This window comes from Lycium barbarum, chromosome 10 (genome assembly GCF_019175385.1).
Source record: "Lycium barbarum isolate Lr01 chromosome 10, ASM1917538v2, whole genome shotgun sequence".
NCBI lineage: Eukaryota > Viridiplantae > Streptophyta > Magnoliopsida > Solanales > Solanaceae > Lycium > Lycium barbarum.
In genome coordinates, this window is record NC_083346.1 from 116,603,087 (window position 1) to 116,622,889 (window position 19,803).

The 19,803-nt window shown below is 33.7% G+C and overlaps 1 protein-coding gene across 2 annotated transcripts; it reads left to right on the top strand.

Annotated features, from left to right (window-relative positions):
* The first annotated feature begins 313 nt into the window (after nucleotides 1–313).
* LOC132614231 (SWR1 complex subunit 2) lies at nucleotides 314–8,029 on the top strand. Of its 2 annotated transcripts, XM_060328642.1 has the most exons (11): nucleotides 316–595; nucleotides 714–783; nucleotides 2,037–2,108; nucleotides 2,278–2,321; nucleotides 2,409–2,667; nucleotides 2,895–2,970; nucleotides 3,062–3,181; nucleotides 3,364–3,432; nucleotides 4,477–4,519; nucleotides 6,846–6,911; nucleotides 7,687–8,029. In XM_060328642.1, the coding sequence occupies exons 1-11, from the start codon at nucleotides 528–530 to the stop codon at nucleotides 7,880–7,882; spliced, it is 1,083 nt and encodes a 360-aa protein (XP_060184625.1). In that variant the 5' UTR covers nucleotides 316–527; the 3' UTR covers nucleotides 7,883–8,029. The 2 variants fall into 2 exon arrangements, with proteins under 2 accessions (XP_060184626.1, XP_060184625.1); XM_060328643.1 differs by lacking the exon at nucleotides 4,477–4,519 and having other exon boundaries at nucleotides 314–595.
* Nucleotides 8,030–19,803: the final 11,774 nt, after the last annotated feature.

Consider the following 19,803-nt stretch of genomic DNA (forward strand, 5'->3'; position numbering starts at 1 on the left):
CAGAAGGGGGTCTGTATATTTATCCAATTCATCCCATTTTTGTTACTTCCATTACATCCTATATGATTTAATTCGATTTAAGAGGTTGATTTAATGGTATTTTTTCCATAATAAACTATTGGGAAATTTTCAAAAATTGTCACACACATTGCAAAAAACTAGCCCAAAACTTACATTATAAAAACTAGCCCAAAATATATAAATACTTATACCAATATATACAAACATATAAAAAAAGCATAGAGAGAGAAAAAAAATTGAGTTATTTTTTATAAGAATTAAAAAAAGGCCAATTTTGATACCATTACCCAATTAACATTCAGGGTAATTTTCTCTAAACTATTTACCCTCCAAAAGCCGAAGCCTAGTGGCATTTCAGTTTGGAACAATTCTTTTGAGGAACAAATAAACAAAAGGGAAGAGAGGGAAAGTTGTGTTTTCTCTACTACATTGATACTGAACACCAATTGTCTGACTGTTCATAACCAAAATCAAGATTCTCAAATCCCATTAGCAAAATTAGAGATATGGAGAATAGTAAAGAGGAAAATGTTGCTTTTCTTGATCGTACTTCTCGTGCTACCAGAGGCAAACGGTACAATCAAGAATTTGTTTTGGGATTATTTGTTGTGTCTATATAATTGTGTGGTAGGTTAATTTTTTTTTTTTTTTTTTTTTTTTGCGTGTTCAATATGGAATTTTTGATATGACAGGATGACCAGATTGTTGGATGATGAATTAGAAGAGGATGAACTTTTCTGGAATCAAGAAGCTCTTAAAGATGTATGTTCTTTCAATTTATTTATGTTACTTTCCTTTTTTGGCTAAATCTTTAATTCCAACTTTCCACGTGATGTATTTAAGACATTTTACGTATCTTTAGTTTAGGACCGTAAGATTCAAAGGTCTTTTTACTTTCTTAAATTCCGTGTCAAGTCAAAATCAGGCAAACAAATTGAAATCGGAGGGAGGAATACATTTCTTTGTGTCTCTTGCAAGTGCAGCCAGTAGGTAGAAGCTTATGTTTAATGTCTGTATGTTAAGGATTTTTTGGGTGTGTTCGGAACGGTGGAAAATGTTTTCTGGACTTATTTTCTTGTGTTCGGTACGTAAGTAAAACAATATAATCCTAAAAGCATTTGTAGTTAATCTAGACGAATACTATGGGAGGTAGGAGTGGGGGTGGGGGTGTGGGGTGGTGGAAATGGGGTGGGGGTGGGGGTGGGGGTGAAGATGAGGTGTGTTGGAGGGTGGGGAGGGCTGTGGAACTTGCTTTCCCTAATTCCACTAGGGACTTGTTTTTCTATAGAATATGTGTTCCAAAAATTTGGCCTACCGAGCATAGAAAAACTAGAAAACAGTTTCCTCCATACCGAACACACCCTTTATTTTAAATTTGTAGAAAAAGATCATTTTTTTACTATGCTGGAGGTTTTTCCTTGAGGGGTGGGGGCCTTACAGCGAGTTGGATAGGCATGTTCAATGGAAACAAGAAGGGGTTCGTTAGCTTGTTATTTAATGTGAAACAACAAAATGGATTCTGGGTTGGAAAGTTTGCGAACCAATAAACCAGAAGCTTTAGTATCCGATGTGTGCTTAGTGGGGATTATTGATGCCTACTGGCTTTTAGAGATTCTCGTGTCTTTGCTTTCTCTGGCAAGTCTAAAAATAGCATTAGCACACAAAGAATGATATTCCGTTTTTGATAAAGGAGCACAAAAAAGAATGATGAAAACTGGGGAAAGTTTGTTCTCTGAAATAACTGCTGCCTCTTTACTTTACTTACCAACAATAATTATGATAATCATTATAATGCAGCCTCCATTATGCCCGGCAGTAGTAGTTGGAATGCAATCTTTTACCCAAATCATAGGTCTTGACTTCTCGAATGAATGGATGTAATCAGGCCTGGAAGTTTTAATTTTTAATTGGTTTGGCAATCCAGAGCCATTAAGCTTCCGTAAAATACTTGGTTTGTCCTTGTTTGGCCAATTTGCTAATTGAATTAAATGAGCTTTTGCTTGGATCCATCCCAGGAAGAGAATGACATTGAATATGAAGAGGAAGGGGAAGCTGTTGATGTTTTCGACAGTGACTTTGATGAAGATGTAAGTCCTAAGTGTTCCGTTTCTCATCACTGAACTTCTCATTTCACAGATTTTAGTGATTGTTTGGTTAGTTGTACTGGCAGTTGTAGCTTAGAAGGGTATGTTTATCTGGATAAATCTGTTCTCGTGTGACGTATGTTGAAAATGACTGACCTATTGTTGTTATCAGGAACCCGAGCCTGATGATGAAGGAGAAAAGGAACCAGATGAGAGGTTTGACCCATTTAAGTTGATGGGAAGTATCTTTTTTAGTTTCATATGGATAGTCTTTAGATTATACTCTTCTCTTTTCTATGGCAGGGAACGGACCAAAAAGCGATTGATCCCTCCAGGAAGACCATCTGCAAAGAAGAAAAAGAAAAAGAAAAACCTTACCAAGTCAGAAAAGGAACCCCAAGAAAATGAAGAAGCTCCAGATCAGTCCACCCCTTCTGAACATCATGATGCTCATGATGATACTGAAGCAGAAAGAACAATTAGGAAATCAACAAGAACAGCTGTCATTGTAAAGCAAGCTGAAAGGGAAGCCATTTGTGCAGCCATGCAGGCAACAAAGAAGGTTTGGTGCTTGCACTACAGTGCTATTTGTCATGATAATACTAACTATAATTTTTACTGAAAGCTTTTATTCTTGTTTGTTTATTTAGTTTGTAATCCTGTGCCATATGCTGGTTTTTCTTGATTTCAGAAAACATTACTTGGACACTGAAATTAGAGTTTGTTTTTACTTTCTACCAAAATTTGGGTTTGTATCACTATCTTCTGATTATGCTTCTATTTCTTCAGCCCATAAAAAGAAAAAAGGAAGGTGAGGAAAAGAAGATGACTCAAGAAGAGATGCTTCTCGAAGCAGCTCAAACAGGTATGGGTTCATTTCTTTACTCTATAAAATTGCTTTCAGTTCTTATCCGTGCATTTTCCACTAACATACCTGTCTTTCACAAAAATGGCAGAGGTCATGAATCTGAGGAATTTAGAGCGGGTTTTAGCAAGGGAAGAAGAAGTCAAGAAAAAGGCCATCGTGCATAAAGCTGTTTATACTGGCCCTCAGATTCGATACATATCCACAAATGGCAAGTTCCTTACCATAATTTGGGACTCCTAAAACTTTACACTCTTTATCTATATCATAAAACATTTCATATACTACAGCTGCTTCCACTTGAAATGCTTTTTTGTTGGATACTCTTGTGAAAACTTAGTTGTTTGCTATCATTCCAAACCATGCATGTTAAGGGTGTCTTGCTCCTTGCAGGTTCTACCTATCTAGAGTTTGTCAATGGAGCATCTTTCAGTAAACAGATCTCAACAACATCCCCTCCATGTAATTACAAGTCTTGATATATCCCGTTCCTCTCTCAGTTTACATTGCCCTAACAATCAGCATCATAGGCATGGGTGATTCCACATTGCTAAAGTTTTTCAGATGTTATTTATCACAATTTATTCAGTTATTATTAAATCTGATTCTCTTAGGTGAATATTCAGTAACGGCTTTTTGTTTTCTTTGTGATTACCTGGTTCTTAATAATGTCTACCTAAGTGCTTGCCCGAGTGGAATTAATTGTAAGGGTCTAATTGCCCTGTGTTTATGGAATTTATTGAAACATATAATCCTTCAGAATACACATAAAGCGTATTGTTCGTATAGATCAACAAATATATCATGCTGTCCTGAACCTTCTAAATGAGCAATTAATTATCATCGGAATTTCGGACGGTCTCCGATTTGTATAAACATTCCTTCAGCCTTCACATTTATTTTATTTCTAGCTTTCTTTTCCTATAAAACACTACTATGGTCACATGAGGTCTCTCTGATTGGAATTAGGAAGATGCGTTTGCTGTATGAAGCTTTATGAAGGCGGAGGAGTCATTAGTTCAACATCTAAGTTTTCAGAGTAGAAACTTTCCTAGCTCTAACTTCTCTAATGAAACTGTTCTTATTTTTCTCTTTACTCAAAACCATATGAACTAAGAACTATCTGAAGTCTTTGTTGTCGTCTAAACTAAAAGAAACATATGAATGTTTCTGGGTAAGAGATTCAAATTCGGGCACTTATCCGTTATAGGTGAAGTTCAGCTTGTTTGCTCTATTTGCCAAGCTTCCTGGACATTAGCTTTGTAATTTCCCATCAGAAATCTGTACTCTATTCATGAGAAACAAAGCCTTATTGAAAGAGGAAATGGTGCTTACATTGCTTATTGTACACTAGCTTTCTGGCACATACTGTACACGACTTCTGTTTCTTTTTTCGAGCAACTAATATGAGCTTCTAAGGCTGTAGAAGTCTTATCATTTTTGCAGCTTAGTTCTTTCAAAATGTTCCAACCAGCTTATGATTATTGACTGGTTTCATCTTTACAGACCCCCAGAAGGCAGTGTGTGCGGTTACTGGGTTGCCTGCACGGTAACATGATCTTCCACATTCTCTTAGTGTTTACTTTTACCAAGTGTATGAACTCTAGCAATCATGCTCACTATAACTTGTAGGTCTAGCCTTTTTTTTTTATAAGTAAAGATTCATCCAGTAGAAGGCATCCAGCAGGTGCTCAATATTTACAATACAAAAGGTTTAACTCCTTTGAAATGAGAATCTGTTAGTTCTCGAGGTATTCCTGAGCACGGGAGTATCCATCAGAGCTAGTCATTTGAGAGAGGTCTCTAATTGCAGCTGAATGTCTGCCCTGGTTACGCCTCTCTTCTCTTAAATTGGCAGTTTAAAATCTCCACCCGATACCCAAGGAAAATCCCAGTAACCTCTAGCAGCAGACAATTCAAACCACAGGTCTCTTCTTTGGCTCCTTTTGATAGAGCTATAGACCCCCGAGAAGATCCATGTAAAACCATTGATGGTGCTTCTTAGGAGAAATGGAGAACAACAACAACAACAACAACAACAAACCCAGTAGAATCCCACCATGTGGGATCTGGGGAGGGTAGAGTGTACGCAGACCTAACCCCCACCTTGAAAGGTAGGGCGGCTGTTTCCGAAACACCCTCAGCTCAAGAGAGGAAAACAAGACAAAAGGTCAGATAGGGCCAAGCATATCAAAAACAATATGAAAACGAGGAATAACAAAAGCGAGAAGTCATGGTAGAAAGGAACATTAACTACCATAGATAAATAAGATAATCAAAGTACAAAGGCTCAACAAATATAAGCAGAAATCAAATGCAGAAATCAAATGGCAATAAACGAATGAGCAAAACTACAACTACTATGGTGAAAGGATAAGCAACCTAGCCTTCTATCCTAATCTGAGTCCTCCACAACCTCCTATCTAAGGTCATGTCCTCGGTAAGCTGAAATGGAGAACATGAATGGAAATTTTTATTTCCAGCACCTCTTGTCCCAGATAAAAACAATGCCCATTTTTCTTCCTTCAGCCTGTTTAAAAGTGTTGTCAGCCCATCTATTAGTCCATTTTCCTAATTCCAGAAGGATCCCAAGACACTTCTTTTGCATCTTATAGGCAATATATGTCAGCTCTCTGTCACAGCATCAGCATTTGACAACTTTGCGCTTCTGTTTTTTATTGAGCCCTCGTACATTCCAACTGATCATCTTGAGCTTCATTTTATCCTCAATTTATTTGACATTTATTTCACCATCTCCCAGATATGTGCTTGCACATCAACTTATCTCATTGGTTTCTAGGATGCTTTGAAGTTTATCAGAGAACCTTTCAACCAAACATCTCTCCAGAATGTTAGTGTTTATTCTGCTGACTCCTCATGAAGAATCTGGTCCTGTCAATTTCCATTTCTTGTATTCAAATCTGTGATGTTGGCCATTCAGTTGGCGCCACGAACTCAGTGTAACTCTTCGATCTAAATGTCTGAGAAGGTGATGGTGGATAGCTGATGCTTTTCTATATGTACCTCTGGATTTTACATGCAATGTCTGACCATCCTCCCTGTTTCATTTGTGCTCTGCAACCTCAGGCACTTCTTTCATAGTGTTGCAAACTCATAACTACGATTTCCCTTCAATTTCTGTCTTGCTTAGAAAGGTTCTCCCCTTTTCAGTCCAGATGAATATCTCTGTGTCTTCTTCAACTTGGAAGCAAACCAGATCTTTCTTTACCATTTTGACTATATATAGAGTAAAAATTAATTTCTACAAGTGTACAAACAAATCTTTCTCTATCAACTAATATCCCATTTTTTAACCAAAAATATTTGAAGTATACACGTATGTTAGTCTTCATACTCTACTACTGTAAGGTCTCCAGGGAAAAACTTGTAGTCTAGCTTGTTCTGGCTTGATTCCTTTTGTTTTCTCCCAATCTGTCGTCTCTCTTGCATTGGTACAGACACGGGTCGGGGCACACCTCCATTTTAGATCGCTCAAACAATGTGTGGTGTTTTTTCTCAGCTTCCTTGTTTCTTAGCTTGACTCTCTCTCTCTCTCTCTCTCTCTCTCTCTCTCTCTCTCTCTCTCTCTCTCTCTCTCTCTCTCTCTCTCTCTCTCACCCCTCTCTCACACAATCTAATATTGGAGCTTTATACTTTGTTCCCTTGGATAATTTTCTGTGTTTCTGTAAGCTTCCCTTATTTTATTGCTTAAAACTGTAGAGAGATTACAGATGTGTACACGACATGCTGTTCGTCATGCTCTAGTAGATGTATTGTCATCTCTCTCTGGCACATCTTTCTTTGTGTAACAGTTTTAATCTGGATGTCTATTGTACTATTGATTAAGTGTTGTTTTTATCATTGATGATATTTAGGTATCGTGACCCGAAGACTGGGCTTCCATATGCAACTAAAGAAGCATTTAAGATCATTCGTCAACGGTAAGGATTCATTTAACTTAATATTGAGTGATGAATAATGATGAATGAAAAATCTTGTCCTATTATTTCAATTGTTCTTGGTATGATCTGTTATGATTGTAGTTAGGAGTTAAGTCGGAGCGATTTTCATACTTGCTGTACGAAGTGCAACTTCTTATGATTTGGCTTTTACTATAGAATTGACTTTTCTAGCAAGATTATTTAGGGGGAGATGCAAATCTCGGAAGAGAAATGCTATCATATTAGTTCTATGAATTTTCTTGCATTACATGAACAATGTTTTTGGCTTCTTTACTCCATGCTTTTGGAATTGAAAAAATTAAAATAAAGAAAAGATATAAGGTGGTGTTTGCAATGAAAGTAAACAGAGAAAAAGGTGGAAGGCTATGATACTTGCTGCACTCCTTAATTTTCCTCTTCCTATGGCATTGACTTCTACTTTACTTTCAGATTAAGATATTTCTGTAGTTTTGATCGAACTGTGATTTTTAAGGAGAAAGGGACTATATATACACGATGGCCGGAGAATGAACTATTAGTCCATAAGTTCTGCCATTGATAAAAGCGGTCACAGTTTTACTCTTTCTTCCCTATACTTCTCACTCTTGGTTTCTGCGTAAAATTAGAAGATGCCTAAGTTATGAAAAAATGCTTGTTTTGCGCTCTGTCTTTGCGAAGGTTCAATTCCTTTTAAGTACTACATGCATATTTCGCTTGCCTTACTTTATAAAAATCGTTCATGTCATTCATAAAATTACTATTTCTCATCTTACAGATTTGCTGATGAAAGTAGCAGGGCTCGGGAGGAAAAGCATAATGATGAGTTGTCTCAGGCGATTTCTGGGCAAGGATTTACCTTGAGACGAAAGAGGTCAACAATTCAAAATAGTAGACAAACGCCATATTCACGAGCATTTGCTCGTTTCCGCAAGTTTCCTGCTGATGACATCATTTCTGTAGATTCAGAATAGATACTATGTACACTCTAATTGTCTTTATTTCTAGTCTAAGTTTGTAGAAATGCAGAGGTAGCTTGTTTTGATAGATTAGCTTGTAAAATCACTCAAGAAATTTGAATGACCTTTATATGAAAAATGGAGCACCTCGCATGTAACCCATCTGAACCTAGCCCTATACCAAGGTAGGGCTTACTCTGTCTCATTTTACGTGAAGATGTAAGGTGTTTAGTACATAATTTAAGAAAAAAAAGATTCTTTTGGGAACTTGTGGTCTTAGACATATTTATGTGGCTATAGAATCGTGTTATTTATCTTGCATTTTACCGCTAATGACATGATTGGACCCTCACCTGTCACCATCATATTTTGAGATAAAAAGGCAAGTGGAACTTTCACCTATCATTATGTGGTCTTACACATATTCATGTGGTTATAGAATCATGTTATTTATCTCAAACATCCGCATTTTGCCCCTAATGACATGATTGGACCCTCACCATCACATTTTAAAATAAAAAGGCAAGTGGAACTTCCGCGTATCACTCATTTAAGATGGTTCTAGTTTTAATACATTAAGCTTATTTATCAATTTTTTAAAAGATTTTAAACTTTATGTCCAGTCAAATATCGACACATAAAATGGGGCGGAGGCGATATCTTTAGTTCAACAGCAACAACAAACCCAGTGTAATTTCACAAGTGGAGCTTGAGAAGGGTAGGATGTATGCAGATTTTATCCCTACCTTTGTAGGGTAGAAAGGTTTTTTCCGATAGACCATTGGCTCAAAAGAAAATTATCGAACGCAGGATTGTAAGAAAAACAAAACAGCAAAATAACATATTAGTACAAGACAAGTGCAACAAAAAATAGTAATACACAAGGCAGTATTTTTAGTAGTCTTTGAAATTTCTGCGTCTCCATATAAATGGCTCTTAGAGTTCAATTGAGGTTTATTAGTTTTCAAAAAAGTATGTAACCTAACAAAAAATATTCCTAATCGTTCAGTTTTTTTTCATGAAACAAATGAAGTACTCGTTCTAGTATAGAGACCTACCTATTATTTTACTGTGAGATCTTCTCAAAAACCATCTTAATTTGGGGCTAAAAATATTTAGAAAACAGAGATAGGGAATCAAATTGGACTTTTCTTCAACAAAAGGTCAATTTACTGGAGTCCGCGCCAAAATGGCACGTTTTTGGACCTTGAAGACAAAAATGGTATGTCTTCTTTTTTTTTTAATACCAAAAGGGGCTTTTCGTTAGTTATCCAACGAAATGTTAACCCCATTTAACATTTCCGTCAAATGTAAAAAAAAAAAAAAAATTGTATTTCGTTACATACCTGGCGAAATACATTTTTTTTGTATTTCGCTAGGTTACTAGCGAAATGTAATTCATTTTTTTTCTTTTTTTTTTTTTAAATCCACTTTTTCGTGTTTTTTTTTTTTAAGTTTCCTAAAATAAAATTATGAAAATATAAATTTTTTAGGACACAAAAAAATCAATTTTCCTGATTTATTGTTTCAGATATTTTAATTAATTAAAAAAAATCCAATTTTTCATTTGTTTTCAAAAAGCAGGTTTAAAAAATGAGATTCATTTTTCCTGATTCTAAAAAAACCATTTTCCAGATTTAAAAAAAAATAAAAAAAATTGCCAGTAATAAAATGCCATAATTTCCTTTTTTAAAAAAAAAAAAAAAGAAAATAGTATTGACCGTTAGTCAAAGGGCATAAATGAGCCAAAAAGTTGAATTGAGGGGTATTCGTAGCAAAATAGATGAATGAAGGGTATTTTTAGACCTTTTCTAATAGTTCAGGAGCATTTTTGCCATTTTCTGTTAAATTTTTAACAAAATATTTGGAAGTTGACTAAAAGCACACCACTTATGCAAACATAATGCTCTATGTAAGAGAACATATATAGTTTTAGGTCCAAACCTAAAGGTAATATACTATTTTGATCCTTTTCTCGAAAACTAAACTGTAACGGCGCAGTTAAGTCCATTAATACAATAAAATACTACGTTAAAGATTATTTTTTGTAAAGCAGTATTTTACTGCAGTAGTTTTGGAAACTTTAGGTTTAAGTGTTATATTTTTGTAAGGTTATTTTAGAACTTTATATGTCGAGAAAATTAGTCAGCTTTATTTTAAAAAATTGAAACCACATAAGTGAAATTGACATTCACAGCTATATTACTCCGAAATTTTTATGTTGAAATCTATTGCGCATCATCATATTATAAGTAAAGAAAACTGAAAATTTCCCGCCAATTTGGGGGGAAATTAAAATTGGAAGGGAAAAAAGAGGTTTTCTAGAAAATCGGCCCGACCAAACCGCCTTACGGCAGATTGCGCTGCTAGATCTCGGGAAAAAATGCAATTTTTTTTTTTTTTTTACATAAATCGGATATCCGAGCGCAAAGTTATGACTGTTTAAAGTTTCACCAATTTACAACTACTCTTTCACCGATTTACAACTACTCTTTCTCCTATATTTTTTAACTATGTTTTTATCTAATTGAATTAGATTTATATTCAAAATAAAGTTATGTCTTGATTAAAAAATAACATGCTTGAATCAAAACCTTAAAAAATAAAACACTTAAACCTAAAGTTTCCAAACAAAACTTACTTCGGGCACCTTTTCAACCCCTAAAACGACGATCTGAACATCTATGTATCCTTGATGTATTGAGCTTACATTATTGTACGCAGAAAAAAAAATCAGGTTCTATATAAAATATTGACATTTCGGAATCTTGACACATGACTAATCGTTGGTCAAAGTATGAAAAAAAAAAACACTAAGAGTTGCCAAAAATTTCTTTTATTAAAATAAGATGTTGCGATCTTTTTATGGAAAAAAAAATACTAAGTGTTCCTTAAGTGTGTTATTTTTTAATGTGTGACTTTATTTCGAATATGTTGCGATCTTTTAAAAATAAGATTTATTATACACAAAAAAATATACTTAATATTTACTAAATCATGCACCCACATAGGTTTGATCCATGGTGGTTGGGATAAAAAAGAAAGGCTAAACTGCCAAGCCAAGTTTGTGAAAGTGACAATGTGGAAATTTTTTATTATTTATAAAGTTCACTAATGCCATCTAACTTGTTTTCATAAATTGAATTTCAAGCCTTGAAATTGACATTCAAAACATCAGTACAACCGGATTACCATCTTGAGATATATTTTTTATCACTAGATTTTTACTAAAGATGAATGAAAATTGTGCAACAATTTAGGGAAAAATTCAAATTGGATGGAAAAAAGAGGTTTTAATATTGATCGAATATCCTAATTTGCGACTCGAGAAAAGGATCAAAATAGTATATTACCTTTAGGTTTGGACCTAAAGCTATGTACGTTCTCTTACATGGAGCATTATGTTTGCATAAGTGGTGTGCTTTTAGTCAACTCCCAAATATTTTGTTAAAAATTTAATAGAAAATGACAAAAATGCTCCTGAACTATTAGAAAAGGTCTAAAAATACCCTTCATTCATCTATTTTGCTACGAATACCCCTCAATTCAACTTTTTGGCTCATTTATGCCCTTTGACTAACGGTCAATACTATTTTTTTTTTAAATATGTAAATTATGGAATTTTATTACTGGCAAATTTTTTTTTTTTTTAAATCTGGAAAATGGTTTTTTTAGAATCAGGAAAAATGAATCTCATTTTTTAAACCTGCTTTTTGAAAAGAAATGAAAAATTAGATTTTTTTAATTAATTAAAATATCTGAAACAATAAATCAGGAAAATTGATTTTTTTGTGTCCTAAAAAATTTATATTTTCATAATTTTATTTTAGGAAACTTAAAAAAAAAACACACGAAAAAGTGGATTTTAAAAATAAAAAAAAAGGAAAAAAATGAATTACATTTCGCTAGTAACCTAGCGAAATACAAAAAAAAATTATATTTTGCCAGGTATGTAACGAAATATATATATATATATATTTTTTTTTTTTTTACATTTGACGGAAATGTTAAATGGGGTTAACATTTTGTTGGATAACCAACGAAAAGCCCCTTTTGGTATAAAAAAAAAAAAAGACATACCATTTTTGTCTTCAAAACCCAAAAACGTGCCATTTTTGCGCCGGACTCCAATTTACTGCACAGACAAAGCTGATCAGTTACTGCTTCGTACTCCGATACAAATTCTACAAATGTCAACATCAACAACAAATAAAGGTAAAGAAATCCACGATATATGATTCTTCTAATTTTTAACTTTTTGGTCAATATATTAAGGCCATACGTGTCCACATGTGATAAAGTACTAATTCAATCATCTTGATAGTGTTATTTAATGCTGACATCATTGATGTTCTCATCGTTCAGGGCGGACCTAGCTTAGAAATTATAGGTTCACGTGAATTTAAGATTTTTCACACACACATACAAATATATACTAATTCAATCATTTTGATAGTGGTATTTGATGCTGATATCATTTATGTTCTCATTGTCCAGGGCGACCTAGCTTAGAAGTTATAGATTCACATGGATTTAATATTTTCCACACACACATATTAGTTAAGATTAGAAAAATGGAAAAGGGCCTAAAATACCCTCGAACTATTGAAAATGGAGCAAAAATACCTTCCATCCACCTTTCAGCTCCCAAATACCCTTACCATCCACCTATTGGGTCTAAAATACCCCTATTGCTAACAGAATATTCTGGTCAAACACGTGACATTTTTTTATTGGTTGGCTTATAAAATTAATTAAACTAATTGACCAGATAACCCAAGTGCCCCCCCCCTACCCCCCCCCTCCCCCCGTGAATTTTTTTTTTTTTTTGAAAAAAAAGTTGACATTTTTTTTGCACCCCACCCCGCACCCCTACCCCCCCCCCCCCCCCCCCCCCGACGCAAAAAAAATTAATATTTTTGAAAAAAAAAGTTTTGACGTTTTTTTAGCTGGGAGGGGAGGGGGGCGTAGGGGGAGGGTGCGGGGTGGAAAAAAGCCAACTTGTGCCTTTTAGATTTTTGGGGGGTGGGGGAGGTGTAGGGTGCGGGGTGGGGGGGGTGCGGGGGAGGTGTAGGGTGCGGGGTGGGGTGCAAAAAAAATATTGTAGTCTACACTTGTGCCTTTTAGATTTTTGGTTGAAAATATACCATGTTTTTTAGGGTGAGATATATATTTTTTTTTTTGGTAACTCAATTACATTAGACATTTTAATTTATCAAGACATTTCACAGTACTTGTGCTTTTTACTAGGAAGTTGAGAAGCGTAACAATATTTTTTTTGCACCCCACCCCGCACCCTACACCTCCCCCCCCCCCCTCCCAGCTGAAAAAAAAAAGTTGACTTTTTTTTCCACCCCGCACCCTCCCCCTCCCCCCACCCCCCAAACCCCGCACCCTACGCCCCCCTCCCCTCCCAGCTAAAAAAACCCAAAAAAAACGTCAAAAACTTTTTTTTCAAAAATATTAATTTTTTTTGCGTCGAGGGGGGGGGGGGATAGGGGTGCGGGGGAGGGGTAGGGTGCGGGGTGGGGTGCAAAAAAAATGTCAACTTTTTTTTCAAAAAAAAAAAAAAAAAATTCACGGGGGGGGGGGGGGGTCGGGTCGGGGGGTGGGGGGCACTATCTGGTCAATATTACAAAAGTTAATTAGTTTAATTAATTTTATAATCCAACCAATAGAAAAATGACACGTGTTTAATGAAAAGATTCTGTTAGTGATAAGGGTATTTTAGACCCAATAGGTGGTGATAAGGGTATTTTAGACCCAATAGGTGGATGATAAGGGTATTTGGGGGCTGAAAGGTGGATGGAGGGTATTTTTGCTTCATTTTCAATAGTTCGAGGGTATTTTAGGCCCTTTTCCGTTAGAAAAATGACTAAATATATATAAATACTAGTAAATTCATGAATAACTTTATTGAACTTGCGAAAAATCTTTCTCCAATATTTGAATATTAAAAATAATAAACGGCATATTGTTGTAAAAATTAGAAATATTTAGAATACTTCAAATTTAAGTTAATACTTTAAAAGTAACAAAAGGAAGATTCTCGTAAAAATTATAAATGTTGAGGATATTTCAATTTAAATCGAAAGATAATGAATGATATAAAATATTACTCTTTAATCTTTTTTTTTATCTTCTATATGTTCTCTGATTGTAGAATCTGTGCCGGATATGAATTCTTCCACTTTGCAGCGTACTATACACCTTCAACAAATTTATGAAATGGTCTTTTGTAAATTTAGTAGACACATAAGAGATTAAATTATCATAAATATGAAAAACATAACAAAAAATAAAAATATACAAGTTATACATAAAAAAATCTTAAAATAAATTATAAGAAAAAAATGATTAAGACAGAATACCAAATATGGATTAAGGCATTATTTTTGTAGTTACTCAATGGCGGCATCCTTAAGGAGCGAATATGTGACGGTCATTTATTAAAATTATTATAAATATCAATCAAGCTCACTTGTATTATGCACAACAAACTTCTTAAGGTCATTAAGAAGATAGCGTCAAGTCTTCTTTTAATAAATATTGTCAATGTTACACAATTCGTTGAATTTTATTCTAACTCTGGCACCCTTGTGTCTTCATAAACACATTGAAAAATATATGTTCAAAATTAATAGACCTTGCAAAGGTACATGTAAAAACGTAAGTGCATTTCTTCAAATGTTTATCAAAGTATCAGATAATTTTTTTTTATCTCCCTATACAACATGCCTTTTTCTCTTTATCAAAATTTCAAACTTAAAAAAAAAAAAAAAACAACAACAACTCTCCACTTTACCTAACTCTCCTCTCCACACCAATCAAATTTTGAGTTTTCCTTCTTAATTTCTTTTGCAAAATTCTCATGCTTCTGCAAATTCAAGAAATTAAAAAAATATATGTTATTTTCCTTCATTAGTTCCTTTTATCATTCCTATAAATAATAAAATAAAATGAAGAGAAAAATAAAATATTGGAGCGACACTATACATGTACACCAGAGGAAAAACATTTCCTTACAAAAAAAAGCAGAATCATACCAAAAAATGAAAGCGTTAAAAATCGAAACATAAAAATACATGTACAAAAAGAACATTATGTAAACAATAGTGTCAATAACCTCAAAGGAGAGAATTAAACTACAAATGTAATTCATCAACTTTGTTACCTTTTTTATTCGAAATTCTAAGCACGTTCAAAAACCTATTGCTTCTCCAAAAGCATGTTTGAAACAACAACATAGTGAAAAGAGTAGAATCATACCCAAAATGAAACCGTTAAAAATCGAAATATAAGAATACATGTACGAAAAAAAATATGTAAAAAATAGTGTCAATGACCGCAAAAGGAGAGAATTAAACTACGAATGTAATTCATCAACTTTGTTACCTTTATTATTGGAATACTAAGCACGTTAAAAAATCTATTGCTTCCCCAAAAGCATGTCTAAAACAACAACATAGTGAAAAAAACAGAATCATACCCAAAAATGAAACCGTTAACAATTGAAATATAAGAATACATGCACGAAATAAATTATGTAAACAATAGTGTCAATGACCGCAAAGGAGAGAATTAAACTACGAATGTAATTCATCAACTTTGTTACCTGTATTATTGGAATTCTAAGCACGTTAAAAAACCTACTACTTCTCCAAAAGCATGTCTGAAACAACAACATAGTAATACCAATTTAAATTGAAAGTACTATTAAAAAAATTAATAATTAGGTTAAATAAACAGCAAGAAATTATATATTGATTCTCAGTAAATGACAAAGGAAATAGCAGTGTATAGGCAAAGGAACTCTACAACATTAGGAGTCATCGGCATTAGAAATGGATGAATATGAATATAAATATAAATAAGCAAAAAAAATTCTATATTGATTCTTAGTAAACAACAACGGAAATGGCAGCGTATAGGCAAAGAAATTACACAATAGCATAAGTAATCGATATTTAAAATGGATTGATATGAAAGTTAAAAAGAAATGGGATTGAATGGAGGAAAGAGACGTGGGAATATGGCGTAGGAAGAGATGGGAATTAATTTTGGGAGACGACGTTTAGAAAATGGACAGAACTATTCATAAAGGATATGGCCCTTTTTTTCCTACTTAATTAATTAATACAATAAAGGCAAAAAATTGAGAATAAAGATAAATGCAAATGCTTAATTTTTAGGCTGCCACGTCAGCGGGCTTATGTCCTACAATTATATATATATATATATATATATATATATATATATATATATATATATATATATATATATATTTTGGTGTAAATTCAGTAATTATAATTCTGTATTAATTTGAAATCCCAATAAAATTTCATAAAACTTCAATTTTTGAATTTTTCTATACTCATCGTAAAGTAACTAACTATCATAGCTTTTTAGTTTTTTTTTTAGAGCTACTTCCTTCTGCTTTCCTATAAATGGATACTTCATTTTTAAATTTAAATTTATGGCAGTCAGTCAAAATTATGGACTTTTGAATTGACATGTAATTCAACCGCATATTTGAAGGCTGCGGAATTTTTCACTTGTCTGCACTTGAAAGTCTACTCAGAGAAAAGATATTTACGAATGTGTGGATTATATCTTTTGCAGATTAAATTATCACAATTTCAGTGGCAACATTCCTCATAGACCACATGCATGTCTCCTAGACTAGTCATGTTTGTTGAATCGTATAATTAGTTCATTTAAAAGCTTAAATTATTAAAGAAAGTATATATTCTTATTTGCTTAATTATATCTTCAATATTGTCTCACATCCGTGAGATGTGAAATATTTGGATTCCATTATATGATTTTGAGCAATTTTCACCTTATGAATTAACTTTAATTTGGAGTTGAGTTAAGTCTAAATGTCATATATATCTTTATGCACATAGATAGAGGAGAAGCCACAATTTAAAATTTGTGGGTTCAAGATTCTAGTTATTTTAAATTAGTTGGATTCTAATTGTTTTAAATTATTGGGTTCTTAAGCTATACTCTAGCTCTAGCTCTCGCTCTGCCTCGGCACATAGATTTTATAATAGTATCAGAAGCCACGTTATCCTTTATTTCCTTATTATTAATTGTTGGTTAAATTTTCTTAAATTTGATGGACTATCAGTTGAAGCTTCTAACTAAAGCTTGGATAAATATTCAACTATGTAAGCAATCAATGACGCCAGCCATCTGATTACTGTAAGAATTTTATTTGGTAACACATTCATAAGTGATATTACGACCTCTCTATTTATCATCAAAAGTTGTGATAGAATGGTCCGAATGGGTATGATATTTTCCCCCTTGACCATAAGTTTTGAATTTGAGCCTTGGGTATGAAAAAAATTGATATTCTAATAGAAAGCGCTTCCTTCTTTAATTGGTATTACATGGCGTGAATCCAAATTAATCGGGACCGTTAATGCATATACCGACGATGGAATAATACAAAGACCTCTCTATTTTCTCTGCATGGTCATGTCACAATCTTTCCTTGACTAACTAGCTGCTTCATTCAATTCAAACATATCTTTCATCTGGAAGTTGCTTGTGTCTGCTAATTTCCTACCTGCTTGTTGCTCGGAAATTTCTATATTAATAATATTCCTTTACCCTCTCCTATGTATAAATAGAGAGGTGTCAAAATTCACTTGACACTAAGTGCAAATATATACATCCAAAGCCCCTCCAAGATATAAGTGCATGTGTGTATATTTCAACTCATGGATGGCCAAAAGCAAAGAAGAGAAGCCATAAAGGTGAAGTATATAGACAGCCCAGTGTTGGTAAATGCCAAAAATGCAACTGAATTTCGTGCCATTGTTCAACAACTCACTGGAAAAACTCCTCAAAAAAGGGCCAATGGCACAGTTGAGTGTTCAAGTAATGTGGATGAGTTACTGTGGAAGGAACTTTCAGAGGGCATATCCATATATAACTACCTAGATTAGTTACTAGTCTTTTCATTTTATGGCTCTTCCTTTTTCTTTTTCTTTTGCTTTTATGTGTATATTGCAGAATCAGGGTGATGAAACAAATTCATCAGGTGCATTCTAGCAATAAAGTTATTTGCTTGTCAAAAGATTTACATAGTATAGTATAATAGCTAGTATATTTTCATATTTCCATCTGTATGATTTTAATGTTAACGAGTCGTTTGAATGGCTATTTTTGTTGGTATCACATGGGTACTAACTACTAAAGGACCCAAAATTTGCTTATCGTATGTACTCCCCCTCTCAAATTATCTTTTTTTCTTTTTGGTTTTACATGTCCTTAAGAAATATTAATTAGGAGGAGTATTTGACCGACTTTAACCGAGTTTTTGGCATTTTGCACCCTTAATGTATGCACCTTTTTTTAATTTCTACCCTATCCTCTAATTTTTTATAATTTACACCCTAACCTATTCATTTCTTGACCAATTCGTAAAAAGTTCATTCTATGAGGCACAAAATAGGAAATATGTAATTCAAGAGAGGGTGGGGAGAGGCGGGATGGGAATGGGTTGGAATGACGCTGAAATTGTGAAAGTTATTCTGCTCTTAATCATGTTATGCAAACCTCCATTAAGTTTGTTCTCTTTCTCACTTTTAGGAATAAATATAACGGAAAAGGGTCAAATATACCCCTGTACTATAAGCAAAGGGCCAAATATACCTTGCCGTTATGCTTTGGGGCCAAATATACCCCTCATCGTTAAAGTTGTCCAAGGAGGACATCTGATCCTACGTGGCTGCCACACCTTTGATGAGGTGGAAGTCACGTGGCATGCCACTTCAACACTCCTAACCCATTTTCCCCTCCCCTTTATTTGTTTTTCTACCGCTAAAATTTTCTTTCCCTCCCCCAACATTACTGTCATTACCACCACCACGACCAACTGTAGTTCCCAAGTTGAAAGAAGCTGTAGTTGAAGATAATTCAGTCCTTAAAAATGGAGAAAGTGAGCTTTCTCAGATAACTAGTGAAGAGAATGAAGGTGACAAGATTGTTGAGGAAGAAGCCCCTGGACCATCAATGAAAACTCAAAATAAAACTCCAAAGAAGATGGTTAGCATAAATGATAATGTAGAGGAGATTTATTTCAGTAAGAAGAAGAAGAAAAAGAAATCTAACAGAGAAAGTGCCTTCCATCAAAGAGCAAGTAAAAGAAGAGTTAAAGCCATTGAAATCAATTCTCAAGGTGGGCTCTAATGTAAATGAAAATTGGGATGAGAAATAGTAAATTCATAAGTGCAAAAAAGAAAAAATTACTAGTAAATTTATACTGCATTCTTTTCGTGGATTAATAGAACGATATCGTTAATGACGCAGATTGTGCTAGGGATGTGAAATAAGTTCACTAATAATTTGATAATGCCCCATTAAGATTAGTGGCAGAGCCAGGAATGTCGTGAAGGGTGTTTAAATTTTAGATAAGTAAACTTTTTTTGTGAGTGGGTGCAAAAAAAAAAAAAAAAACACACTACATAATATAGTAAAAAAAAAAAAAAAAAAATTAAATGAATAGGTGCACCAAAAATTTTAAAATTAAAACTATGCAATATTTAGTTTAATGAGCATTAAAAATGACCAAAAATTTATTCATATTTTATTTAACATGATTTGAACTGACTAAGCAATAAAAGAGATAAGATAATTGAGTCTAGATTCAAATCATTTTTAATTAGCTTCAAGCTCTTGCGATGGCAACAAGACATGGTGAATAGAGAGCAAAACAAAAAGAGGGTTCTTTTTAACTTTCTTTGTGGAGCCGTTTTTGCTTTCGATTTCCACAAAAGCTGTAGAGAGATTTTACAATTTACTTATTATGTAACTCTTTAATTAAACAATTACTTTTAAGTTTTGTTTAAGAAAGTTGATGAAAGAAAAAGAAAGTCAAAGACATCTGGAATCCACTTGGAAACCGGTATTTTAGTTTT

Bases quoted from the DNA above. Each gene is read 5' to 3' on its own strand.
- LOC132614231 (XM_060328642.1), top strand. From the start codon at position 528: ATGGAGAATAGTAAAGAGGAAAATGTTGCTTTTCTTGATCGTACTTCT. The intron at 2,322-2,408 runs GTTTGACCCATT...TTTCTATGGCAG, and splicing joins GAAAAGGAACCAGATGAGAG to GGAACGGACCAAAAAGCGAT. The intron at 3,433-4,476 runs GTAATTACAAGT...TCATCTTTACAG, and splicing joins CTCAACAACATCCCCTCCAT to ACCCCCAGAAGGCAGTGTGT.